Genomic DNA, 13,652 nt, shown 5'->3' on the forward strand with positions numbered 1-13,652 from the left:
TTATCAGTTCTTAAATCAGAGGGGATTTAATCTTTCTCCAAAAGAATATTAAGATACTCTCAATGAGGCAATCAAAAAACTTGGCTATTCACAACATTGAAGTTATTTTGGTTAAGATTCTTTGGTTAGGCTTTACTTGTATTTTCTTTACAAATATCTAATTTTCAATGAATAATGGTCACTTGTTATAAATATATTTATGATCAGGTAAACTGTTGGGCTTCTGCCTGGCTAAAAGTTAGGCATCTGGTAAAGGAACAATTTGAGCTTTAATGACCATGTAGAATAGCCAGTGATCACTAGTTAATTTTCATATTTATGCTCTTTTGTTCTGTTTACAGATTCTTAAAGAGATAAAGCATATCAAATATCTTTCTTTAAGGGAACTATTCCTGAAAAGAATTTCTAAAGGAAATAAAAGACACTTCCCAATGTGACCCAAAACTTAGAAAAATATTAAAATAATGAGCTATATTTGTGACAATTAAACATAATTTACTCTTTAATCCTATTTGTCTCAATTTTTTGATGGTTCTGTTAATAAATATTTTTAATACAGTCAGATGAATATAATAACTTTGTAATATCAAGGTTAAATGTAAGTATAAAATGTGATCCCAGGAATATTTAGGATACATACTTAAAACTCAGAGATGGTGAGCATAAAAACAGTTTTCAACAGCTGTTTTCACAAAACATTTATAATACTATAATTAAAATAGTTACCTTCAAATGCTGCTTTTCTAGATCTGAGGTTGTGAGCTGTGTCTCTAGATCTTTGACCTTTTCCTTTAGTTGATCAGGATCTGCCTCCAAAAAAGTGAAAATTAGACTAAGCTTTTCCCACTCTGAATGAGTTCAAGATAAAGGACTTATTTTAGAGGATAAGGAGGAAATTTATGAAACTAGAGCCTGGAAAATGTTGTCTTTTATGGTTGAAACACTTTTCAGGCTGTGAATTCTGTATGCTACCTCTATATCAGGTATTATAATTCCATAAGCAGACAAAGAGAAGAGGCATACGTTAGATGTTTGTTAGAAGTATAGATCCAGGTTGATTTTTTACATGGAAGAAACCATTATTTTCAGAGAAAAGTTCTAGAACCGAGAAAATTTGTTAGGTGCTAATAGTACAACATTAGAATAAGTAGACTGTTAGGGAAGGGGCTACAACCATAAGGTGGCCAAATGCTCCTGTTACCCAACAGCTTTGACTACTCCGTGTACGTCAGTGCGTATTTACTGTAATTATTGGGTTGGCCAAAAAGTTCATTTGGGTTTTTCCGTAAGATGTTATAGAAAAACCTGAACGAACTTTTTGGCCAACCCAATACTATGTGAAAAATGTGCTGGGCAGGATGGATAACACAAAGATGAATAAGTCCTGATATTTTGGTAGGAAAACATAAAAAGCACAAGGGCTTTAATTTATTGATTTCCCCCAGAGTTAACATATCTCTAATTTTATAATGAGAATCAATGGGCAATAGTATTTTTGCTTTAATTGCCATCTTTGCTAGAAACATACTTTCTTTAAACTGCATATAATGTGTCATGTGGTCATATTTTACATCCATTGAGGGGTAAAATTTTTAAAATAATGCTGAATTTTGAGAAAATAATGGTCAGCAAATACATTTTCATGAATGGGACAGGAAGCATATTCTATTAAGGTGACCTTGGAATGGTCCTCCAATTACTGTAAGTTGGAGACAAATATTTTCCTCATACTTTTCAAAGCTTCCCTCACCTCTGCAGAAAGTACTAATGATTTTTTTACAGAGTTGATTTTTGATCACTGGAGTGCTATATTGAGTTGTCTTAATCAGTGGGATGCTATATATTACATAGCTTGGTAATGAAATTATGCAGTATAAGTGATTATTATGTATAGCACTTTCCAAAAGTTAGCTTAATGATCACGTATACTTAAATAGTGCTTTAAAATTTCCAAAAAAGTTTTGGTTTGATTTTGAGCCTTAACAGTCTTTGGTAGATATCCTTATTTTTAAATAGAAGATGAGGAAATGAGGGTTCAGAAATTCCTTCTCGGGAAACTGAGGTTTAGAAAGAGAACTTGCCTAACATCAACAGCATTAACTGCTCTTTGGTGCTGTGTCTGGTTTAGTACACCAAGCTGGCTGCTGGAAGAGATGTTATCAAGAGAGGTTTACGTATGTACTTGTAGTCACCAAGAGAGGAGGCAGTCTAATGGTCAATAGCAGGAAATGGCAAGGAGCTTTGGAGTTTCACAGATTTAGGCTTCATCCTGCCTCTGCCACTTCCTAGCTGCTTTGAATCTGTTTAACACAGGTAGAATGGAGACAGAGGTACTCAAAATTCAGGGCTATAAGAATTAAATTATAAAACGCTTGTAAAGCATTTAGCACAGTGTCTGGAATGACTCATACATGACAGCCTTAATACAAAGTAGCAACAAGACTACTTGGTAGGATATTGAAAAGCTATGTGAAATAGTCAAAAACTGTTTAGATATAAATTAGTATAACCCTTTGGAACAGAATTTGGCATTTTCATAAAAGCTATCAAATACAATATGCATACAAACAATCGATTCTTATTATTTGCAGTAGTTATGTTCTATAAAGTCAACATGAACAATGAATTAGTGAATACTGAACCACTGCTCTTAGGGAAAATAAACCTACATACACATGCATCTCACATAGATTTCATAATCTTAAATCCTGGAAACAACTCATCCTGGTAGGTCCTATTTTCTTTGTTATACAGGAAAGAACAAGGTTGGGAAGTATCAAGTGACTCCTGAGGCTGCCCTAATGACAGGCATCAGAGCTGAAATTTAAACCCAGTCCAGCTGGTCCCAGAACCAGAGGTTCCTGCCCTGTGCAGCAGTGCCCCCTGTTGTCTCTTCCTCTGGTCATCCTTGTATGAGAGCTGAAACAATGCAGAGCATCACCTTGCTGAATCTCATCTAGGAAAGTGTGGATCATAGAACTTAAATTTTTCACTGCTCTGTGTGTATGTCTGCAAAAGTACCACACAGTACTGATTTGGGGTTACAAGTAAATTTACTGAGTAGGTGAATATGCAAATACAGAATCTGCAAATAATGAGGATCAGCTATTCACTGTATGTGTGTTCACGCATATACATATACATTACATACCTATGTGTATATGTGCATACCTATGCACACAGGAACAGGGGAATGATTAGTAATCACTTCTGAATGCAAATGGAAGAGGGTAGGATAGACTTTTTTACTTTGTAAAAGGAAAAAAGAAAGGATATAGGCAATGTTTACTTATATACATTTAGTTTTTAAATTAATAACAAGATGAAAGTAACATTTAGAAGAAAATGTTCAAAGGGCTTAAAAGGGCCTATACTGAGAAACTGGAAGCAACAGACCCAATATTTATTACTTAGCATTGTATCATGGTTAAATCCGTAACATCCAGATGGAATACAAGGAGAAAGACACTTGAATACTTGCTACTCAATATTACAGACAACTCAAAGGGCTCAATGGGAATATTGTTTTGTGGAAGACAGAGACAGCTTTAAAAACTTAAATCAAGGATTTGATTTTATAAAAGGAAGACAGATCAGAAATGTGTGAACAAACAAGAAAGGCAAACCCTAATTCAAAAACTTGGGTTATCTAACATGCTATGAGTGTGTTAAAAAATATACTACCGGGTATGGTGCTTTGAGGTCCATTCTGGTCTTTGTTAACTTCTATCTGATGGATTAATTCTTCTTTTTCTTTTTCCAGCTGTCTGTTAGCTAATCTAGAACACAATGATAATGTGTTAAAAAAAGACAAACAGACATTGCTCCACAAAATACATGAGCATTTCTTTAATTGTGTGATGTACAGTGCTTAGAACTTGCTGATATTTATAAAGGTAAACATTTGTCCATTTACTCTCCCTGCTGCAATGCTACCATTCTCAGAGATCAGAGAATCAAAATCCTTCATGTTCTTAAAATCTGATCTGATGTCATTTTCAAGAGTAGTTATTCTCTTGCAGGGAGGAGCCTCACAAAAGTACACTACACAGAGCCTTGGAAGAATTTTTTTCCTCATTTCAATTAACATTTGCCTTTGGAAGCTAAGGTTTAATATATTCTATGCGATTAAGAAAGTTTAAATTACAAACTTGACACCTATATTAAGATCTGGTTTACCCTTTTTTTAGCATCCATTATATAAAAGAGTGATTGGCATTAGAAGGATGAAATAAGGCTGAAAAACCTATTAGGCAGCAAGGTTGAAAAATCTTAACTGTCTAGATATAGCAAATGTGGTTATATTAAAAAATAATTTTTAAAAAGTAGTCATATGAACAAATAATATACCTAAGAACTTGAAGCTCCCATTGAAGGCCTTGCTCTGTTTCATCACCTTCAGGAACATGTTTGAGAATCTCAATCTTTGGGCACAATGAAAAGTTAGAAGACAAAGTTTGACACGGAAATATGAGGTTTTATAAAGATACTTTCAATGAAGCATAATTTTAAAAGTTGAGTTTTCAAAAGTTCATATGATTGTACATCTATGGTGATCTATCCACTATTTATTCAACAATTATTTATTGAGGAACTACTGCATGCCAGGCATTGTCCTAGGCACACTGGATACAGCAGTGAATAAGCAAAATCCCTTCCTTCATGATCCTGTGGTCCTTACATTTTTAGTGGGGGAAGACAAACAGTGAGCATGTGATGTGACTTGATAACACTTCAAGATGGTGGGAAGGGCTATTAAGAAAAATAACCTAGGGTAAGAGGACAGAGTGATGGAAAGTAGTATAGGTTTGGGAGGGTCTGAGGAGCTTGCATTTAAGCAGAGACATGAAGTGCAGGGGTGAGCTATGAGAATATTTGGGTAAACAGTATTCTAAACAAGGGAAACAAAAGCAAGGCCCAGAAGTTTGGATGAGTTTGGTTTTCCCGAGGATTGAAAGAATGTCAGCGTGGCTAGAGCACTATGAGTGCTGGAGAAAGTAAAGGTGAGGCTAGAGAGGAAACCAGATGCCATACCATGTAGGTCTTTGCAGGCTATGAAAAGAACTTTAGGATTTTGTTCTGGGGTAATGGGAACCACTGGAAGATTCTAAGGATGGGACTGCTATGATTTGCTTTATACCTTTAAAAGGATTACTTGGCAACTATGTGGAAAATAGGTCAGGGATAAGGAGAAGGTGAAACAAGGCAAGAGCGGAAGCAGGGAGACCAGTTAGGAAATTACTGCTATTCAGGTGTGAGAGAATAGCTTAGACTAGACTGGCAGTGTTGGAGGTGCTGAGACATCATCAGATTTGGGATACATTTGAAATAGAGCTGACAGGATTTAATGAACAAGACACGGGGTATGAGTGAAAAGAAAGGAGTCTATGATCCAAGGTTTTTGACTTAAACAAATAGGTGAATGGTGGGGCCATTCACTTAGATGGAACTTGTAGGAGAGGAATTAGTCCAGAGTTCATTTTTACCTACATAAGACAATGAATGCCGAGGGGTGGTTTGAAATACGATGCATTATTTTATCACATAAAGAAAAATGACATTACTTGCCTGTTGCTCAAGATCTTCCGTGTATTTCTTAACTTTTTGTTCCCTCTCTGTTGCTTGTCTTACAAGCTGTTTAAGATCAGTAAGGCTTTTAGTTTTTTTGGCAATATCAGTTTCCAATTCTTTCAACTTGGTTTCATACATTCTAAAAGTATAAAGAAAAAAAAATGGTGTAGACGTGGAAAATAATTTCTCTAATTCATTTAAAAGCTAGTTCAAGTTACTGCACTAAGAATAAAGAATATCTTATTATACTGTGTCTTCTAGTCAAATCTTTTCCTACATATTTACTTAGCATTAGGTGACAGCAAGGGATAAGTACCCCTAATTAACAGGCCAATTAAATAGAGGATTTAGATGTTTCCCAAAGTTATAACAAGGATGGAACCTGAATTTTACCACTGTCAAAGATTAAAATCAATACCTTTTTCAATCACAAATAGAAATTAAATTCATAAGAATATAAAATTCTGTATTATTGAATATTCTTAGGAATATACTTAGAGATAACAAACTAAAGCATTTAATACACACACACACACGTAGGAGGTATCCAGGTAGAGCAAAACCAAAAGAACACTGCTGGGAGAGGGAAAAGAATGTGTAAAAGCAGGGGTAAGAAAAATGGCATAAGATGCGGGAGGGATGAAGCCTGTAAAAATCTAAATAGATTTGTAAATTTTCAAGAAGTGATCAATAGTTCAAAAAAAAAATCCAGACCCCAAAAGAAACTTCTAAAACACTGAGCCAAAATGGCTTTACAAACCCATCATACCACCTTAAAGGAGACAATGCTTATAACATTCAAATTTTTCCAGAGAAAAGGAAAGAAGGAACACTTTGGCAACAAAATCAGGTAAGGACAGGATAAAGAAGGAAAATTATTATCTCAGTATTACAACAAAATAATAACAATTATTATCAAAGAGCTTGTGATAAACCTTAGGAACCTAGATTAGAAGGCAACGTTCTTAACCTGACAAAAGCCATCGAAGTGGTGAAATATCTGAAGCTCACTCTGTCATTCAATTCCCAGCTCTAAATGCCACCCAGTCAGAGAGGCCTTCTCTGACCACCCTATCTAAAACAGCTCCTGCATCACCCTGCCTGTCTCAGCAGTCAGTACTATAAAGCTGGATGTGGAATAGATGTTATCAGTTTGTTGAATAAATAACAGAGCAACTATAAAGATTTCAGTGTGAACATAATGGTTAATGGGTACCAAAAGATTATCTCCAAACCACTTTACCGAACTGGGTGTCTAATCCCATCTGCAGACTTTAGCAATTTTTTTGGTGGATTTAGAGAGGCTTGAGGCCAAAGATCAGAATTAGCCTTCTGTCAAGTGGATTCTACTAGGACTTAGTTTTTTTAAAAAATGCTTACTGAAGGCTTACTCTATACTCAGTTATCTGTACAGTTCTCAGATGAAAAACACATAAATGATCTAAAGGGCAAAGTCATTTTCAGTTATGGTTAAATCTCATCACCCCTTCAAATATTTATAAACTTTATAAACCCTTTTCACATTAATAATCTTTTTTGCAGCCCCAACGAGCCCTTTTTTAGAAAAGAAGAGGACAGGGATTATCATTTCCACAGCTTTAAAAAACGTTAAATTCACAGAAGAACTGTAATTTACTTAAGGGCATAGTGAGAAATAGGTATTTCTAAGCCCTGGAAGCTACCTGGCTCTCTGAAGGAACCTAGTCAAAGCAGGCCTTTTAGAAATACATCTAGGGCTTCCCTGGTGGCGCAGTGGTTGAGAGTCCGCCTGCCGATGCAGGGGACACGGGTTTGTGCCCCGGTCTGGGAAGATCCCATATGCCGCGGAGCGGCTGGGCCCGTGAGCCATGGCCACTGAGCCTGCGCGTCCAGAGCCTGTGCTCTGCAACGGGAGAGGCCACAACAGTGAGAGGCCCGCATACCGCAAAAAAAAAAAAAAAAAAGAAATACATGTAACATAAAGCAGAGTCTGGCATGCAGCAGGTACTGAGTAAATACCTGCTGGATAAATACATCTCGAAGCAACTCAAAATTCTTTGCGTCCACGTGTGATTGCAGAAGGAAATAAAGGGCCAACCAAGAAATCAACTGATAGGGTTGCTGGTTGAGAGCCTCTGCTGGAGTCCAAGCAGGCAAAAGAAGACCCCTTCTCCCCTTTATACTATCACACATATTATTTCATTTAGCCCTCACATCAGCCCTCTGACAGAATTAAGAAACAGTTATGGGGGAAGAGTAGATTCTGAGTACTCTCAGTATGATGTTGGGACAGGAACCAAGGACCCTTCTCCAAGACTGCCTGGCCACCTGGGCCTTCTAATCTACCTGCAAACCCTTTCTCTTTTCTCCTTAGACTTGTCTGACAGGGTCAAGTGAGTGCAACAGGCCCACTATGGGACCTGCTGTAGCCTCACAGTGCTAAGATTGCCATCCCAGCTGTAGTGATGGTGACTGCCAATCCACATCAAGTCCATTCTAAGCAGCAGGTAGATATCCAAGGGGATAATGAGATGCACAGACAGAAGGAACTCTAGGAATATGGTAAAATAAAGATATGTTTGCCTTCTGAAATGGGGCCAGTAGATGTCAAGAACACCCCTTCATACAGGATGACTTTATTGGGACAGGACATGGGCAGGATGTCACTGGTCTCTGGCTTCTACATATACTCCTTGAAGCAGCTGCTTAACGTTGGAAGTGAGAATGACACCAAAGCCTTTTACTGACTCATCGGAGTTATGATGAACCACCTCTGGGGACAGTGACAATGAACATATGAATGTTTACTAGTGAATTCCTATCACCTCTTTCATAGCCACAAAGTTGATTTGACAGGCAGGAATTGCACATACTTTCAGAAAAGGCTCAAGGGATGGGAGAAAATCAAGTGCCAGAAAGCAGAGGCCAGTAAGACATTAAAACTGTTTGCTGAATTCATCTGTTGAGGCTATTTGAAGAGCAAGATGCCCAGAACATAACTCCAAAATTGCAGTTGTAGCTGGAGAAAAGCAGCACCCAGGAGAAGCTGGGCACCATCAGTCCAGGCTCATGGCTGACAGCAGCTTCAGGATGCCCACCCAGCTCCAACACCCTTAGCCCAGCCCCAGCTCTCCTCTGTCCCATGCCGACACCCCAATTAGTTAAATATTTTAAGGAAGAAAAAGTGAGGATCATGTTAAAACAAACAACCAAACAGTTCTTTATGAAAGAACTAAGTGAATCACAACACTGTCATATTCTTTAAAAACAATAATGGCAGAATTAGAGCTCATTAAATTGTGCAAATTTTAAACTGTTTGTTCCTACCTTGTAACAACAATTGATTTCCATCTCTTGCTGTCAGCACCTTCAAGCTGTGGACCTCTACTTTCTGCCAACTGTAATCTCTTACCAGTCTCTTCTAGTTGAATTGTCATCTTCTCATTTAATATCTCCAAATTATTCTTAGCTATCCGTAATTTTTCTGCGGCTTCAGTTTCCTATCATTAAAAGCTAATTAGTATATTATGCCAAAATGTAATATTGTTCTCATGGATATAGTATATTCAAAATTATCAATCACTACAAACTAGAAAGAAAATAACCTGGAGTTCTAAATGCTGATTAAAATTCCAACAAAAATCCAATGTTTCTTTTACTCTAAAACAGCAATATGGCCATAATAATTAGAACAGATCATGTAAATGAGGTTAGAAAAATACATTTACAATATTTTACTCTAGTGGTTACTTTAAATTTGTCATATTTGTAATAGTTAGAGAAAATGGGATAGTTTATGTCTTTAGATTTTTTTTCATCATTCACTGAGTATTTTAATTTCAATACCATTACCCAAACACAATTTTTCTAAGTATTTAAATAAATTCATAAGGTACATATATCCAGTTAATTAGTTAATGGGATTAGATTTCAAGTTGTTTTAAAATGCCGTGGGGGAAATGTCTTTAGATTTTTAAAAGATGTTTTGACTTTTTAGTACCTGAGAGACATAACTGTAAGTATAAACTATGTGTAATTACCACAGATTATTTCCACTATTAAACATCCACATTCACAGCACAGTATCACTCTGGCCTCACAATACATTCATATACCACTGTAACTAGTTTAAAAATATAATTGCAATTTATTCACTGGATAGTCCATATAAATAACAACACCTATTTTTCTGGGGCAAGGAATATATTTTGCCACTTAAATAGAAAGGAATCTTACTGTTTAACAAAATAGTTTCATATACTCTTTTTTTTTTTTGCGGTATGCTGGCCTCTCACTGCTGTGGCCTCTCCCGTTGCAGAGCACAGGCTCCGGACGCGCAGGCTCAGCGCCATGGCTCACGGGCCCAGGCACTGCGCGGCATGTGGGATCTTCCCGGACCGGGGCAAGTACCCGCATCCCCTGCATCGGCAGGCGGACTCTCAACCACTGCGCCACCAGGGAAGCACCATATACTCTTTACTGTACATCAAGCATTATTCTAAGACATGTGCATAAATATTAACTCATTTAAACCCTGTAGCAGCTCTGTGAAATATACTCAATATTCCCAGTTTTACAGATGAGGAAATTGAGAGGAGAGGAAATAGTAGATTCCCCTAGCTCCCACAGTTAAGAAGTAATAAAGCAGGCTTCCCTGGTGGCGCAGTGGTTAAGAATCCACCTGCCTATGCAGGGGACACGGGTTCAAGCCCTGGTCCAGGAAGATCCCACATGCCACGGAGCAACTAAGCCCATGAGCCACAACTACTGAGCCTGCGCTCTAGAGCCCACGAGCCACAACTACTGAGCCCACGCGCCACATCTACTGAAGCCCACGCGCTCTAGAGCCTGTGCTCTGCAACAAGAGAAGCCACCGCAATGAAAAGCCCGCGCACCACAACAAAGAGTAGCCCCCGCTCACTGCAACTAGAGAAAGCCCGCGCACAGCAACAAAGACCGAACACAGCCAAAAATAAGTAAATTTATTTTTTTAAAAAAAAGAAGTAATAAAGCTAGGATTTGAATACTGGCTAAGTGGCTTCTACATTATACTGCCTCTGAATTTATTAATTTTTTATTTTCAATGTTCCTCATAGTGAAAGGATGGTGGGCATAAAAACACAATTCCTGGATGAATTGGGAGATTGGGATTGACATATATACACTAATATGTATAAAATAGATAACTAATGAGAACCTGCTGTATAGCACAGGGAACTCTACTCAGTGCTCTGTGGTGACCTAAATGGGAAGGAAATCCAAAAAAGAGGGGATATATGTACACATATAGCTGCTTCACTTCGCTGTACAGCAGAAATTAACATAACATTGTAAAGCAACTATACCCCAATTAAAAAATAAATAAATAAAAACCAAACAAAACAAAACAGCACAATTCCTAAATCTCTTAATACCTACTCTGAGTAGGTACTCTCATCAACTTTTTCATTCTGTTTTCCCAAAATGTAGCAGTTAATTAACATAAAAATAAGTATAGTCAATAATGAAAGCCATACTTTTTTAAGTTCTTTACGAAGCCTTTCATTTTCAGCAACAATTTTCTCTGTGCCTTTGGTCTTGGATTCATAGTGCATGCTCAACTGACGTCCAAAATGAACTCTGAGTTTTTCTGATTCAGCCTAGTAATTAAAAAAACCCTACATTATCAAAACAAGGAAATAAACGATGATCTTGTAAACTCATAAAACTTAGTTTAATGTGGTTTTAGAGACCATATTTGATATAATTAGAATTAAATTCTTCCCTTTAATACTGGTCATCTAGAGTAGAGGTTCCCAATCTTGGCTTAGAATGAGCTGATGACTTTAAAAAAGAATCACAATACCAATGGTAGGACCAATCCCAAAATAATCTGATCAATCTCAAAATTGGGGGCTTAGGCAGATGTATTTTTGAAAATAGATACAGTTAATTATTTTATGCTGCCAGATTGAGAAGCAATGGTCTGGAAATAATAAAATGACCAAGTGGTGCTACTCTAACTACTCTTAGCCTTGTCGCCAACATTTTTTTTTCTGTATGTGTAAAATATCTACTGCATCCATTAAAGCCACTTTATACACTATATTTTAAATTGTCTTTAAAAATTTATCAGTAAAACATTCTGTACAAATGACCACATTAAGAATATTACCTTCAGTTTTTCGTTTTCCATTTCAATATTAGCCATTTTTTCACTGGTTAACATTCCTGATGCTTTTTTCAGCTGTTCATTTTCCCTTTGGACTTTTTCAACTACTTTTTTCATTAAACCAATGGTTTTTTCTAGTTCTGGGATTGTCTTTCCACTTCTACCAGACTAGGAAAAAATGTTAACTTTTTATTTAATCAAATATTTTAGAGAGTATAACATAAAGTACCAAGAATATAAGAGGTTTATTATTAAACTCATTGTTGATTCCTAACATTTGAAGCCAAGGCTTGTACGACTTCAACTTGTTATAATAACCCTGTGAAAGAGGAATTACCCTTACTTTGCATATAAGAAAATCAAGACTCAGAGAATTTGATATTCCTAAAGTCATGCAGCTAATAAGTAACACCTTAAACCCTAGTATACTGGAAAGAACATTAGTATAGTAGCATTATAACTAGGAAGCTGCCATGGATATCATAAAAAAATAATTATAAAATGTTAGAATCAGACCAAGGAGCAGTTAGCGGTTACCTCAATGAACAGATGGAAGATTCCTGGAAGTTAAATGTTTTCAAGGTGTAGAGGGATATGCAATGAAAAAAGAGATGGTATAGAGTCCAAGTGGGATAAAAAGCATGTAAGATGAGACAGATGATAAAATACATTAACTTGAAACAGAGAAAGCTTAATGATGTTTTACATTATAGATGCAGCAGAATAAAATTGAAACTAGAGGCACTAGTAAAGGCATATCAATACTGTTATGACATATCCAAACTTTTTTTTTCGTTTCCAGCTTATCACTTCTGAAGCCAAAACAAACATATGGCATATTCTCACATACTCACCCCTCTAACGTGGCCAAGTTTCCTCTCTACTTCTGCTTTTTCTTTCTTAAGAAATTCACACATTTCCTTCAAATCCCTTACCTGATTCTAAAAGGTTAAAGAAAACATGTAACAATTTAACATAGCTATAGCCATTGAAAAGGAAAGGCAAACAATTCATCTGAACTACCAGTCTCTTCAACTGTATAGCTGAATTAAACAAGTGGGTCTTTACACCAATGAGGAGGATTTTGAACCATGACATATGCTGAGTTAATACAACAGCATTTTGTATATGAATTTCAAGAAATATTTCCTGCATTATTGCCTTAGTATACAACAGAAATTTGAGTTCAGAACTCCTGATTTCAACTCTCCCAGAGACTACATATGTAGAACCTTACCCACATAGTACAGAGAAAGAGACAACTGATCTTCTGACACTGGTTCTAAGTGTAAAAATCAGAATGAGAGAAGCAGGATATAGCTTAATTATACTGTTACCAGTGGAATTAACAGATTGCTGATATTCTAAGTTAAAAAACACAAATGAAACAGTCAGTCAAGAGAAAAGGACTCCCTTAAATAGGATAAGATTTGGAAAACCAAAAATAAACTTATTATAAACATCAAAATAAATTTCTAAAAGAGACAATTATCCTAAAGTATTTTAATTTAAAGACTATATTTTTAGAGCTATCCTAATATTTTAAAGTGTGACAACTGTTAATTAAATACACCAACCATCATCTTGCCACACACATGACATTTGAACTTGCTATTTCTGTTGCCTGGAACTCTTTTTCTAGTATCTGTATGACCTACTTCCTTACCTGTCCCCTAGCTCTCTGCTAAAATATCACTTTATTAACGAAGCCTCCCCTTACTACCCTATTTTAAAGAGCAATCCCATATTCAGTTGACCCTTGAACAATGTGGAGGTATAACTTATAGTTGGTCCTCTATATCTGCAGTTCCTTTGCATCCGTGGGTTCAACCAACCACGGAAAAGGCAGTACAGCAGTATCTACTACTGAAAAATATCCCCATATAAGTGGACCCTCGCAGTTCAAGGGTCAGCTATACCCCTATGCAACACACACACACACACACACACA

The 13,652-nt window shown here is 36.6% G+C and overlaps 1 protein-coding gene across 1 annotated transcript in view; it reads right to left on the bottom strand.

Moving 5' to 3' along the window:
• Positions 1–13,652, bottom strand: part of CEP290 (centrosomal protein 290) — a 96,787-nt gene that overhangs the window by 505 nt on the left and 82,630 nt on the right. Inside the window, exons 46-53 of the mRNA XM_082666888.1 lie at positions 12,556–12,642; positions 11,705–11,869; positions 11,067–11,189; positions 8,878–9,050; positions 5,569–5,710; positions 4,351–4,424; positions 3,685–3,779; positions 727–806 (exon numbers count right to left, since the gene is read on the bottom strand). Coding sequence (XP_082523014.1) covers positions 727–806; positions 3,685–3,779; positions 4,351–4,424; positions 5,569–5,710; positions 8,878–9,050; positions 11,067–11,189; positions 11,705–11,869; positions 12,556–12,642 — 939 coding nt within the window. The remainder of the gene's footprint in view (positions 1–726; positions 807–3,684; positions 3,780–4,350; positions 4,425–5,568; positions 5,711–8,877; positions 9,051–11,066; positions 11,190–11,704; positions 11,870–12,555; positions 12,643–13,652) is intronic.

The sequence above is a fragment of the Grampus griseus genome (assembly GCF_964374135.1).
Source record: "Grampus griseus genome assembly, chromosome: 11".
NCBI lineage: Eukaryota > Metazoa > Chordata > Mammalia > Artiodactyla > Delphinidae > Grampus > Grampus griseus.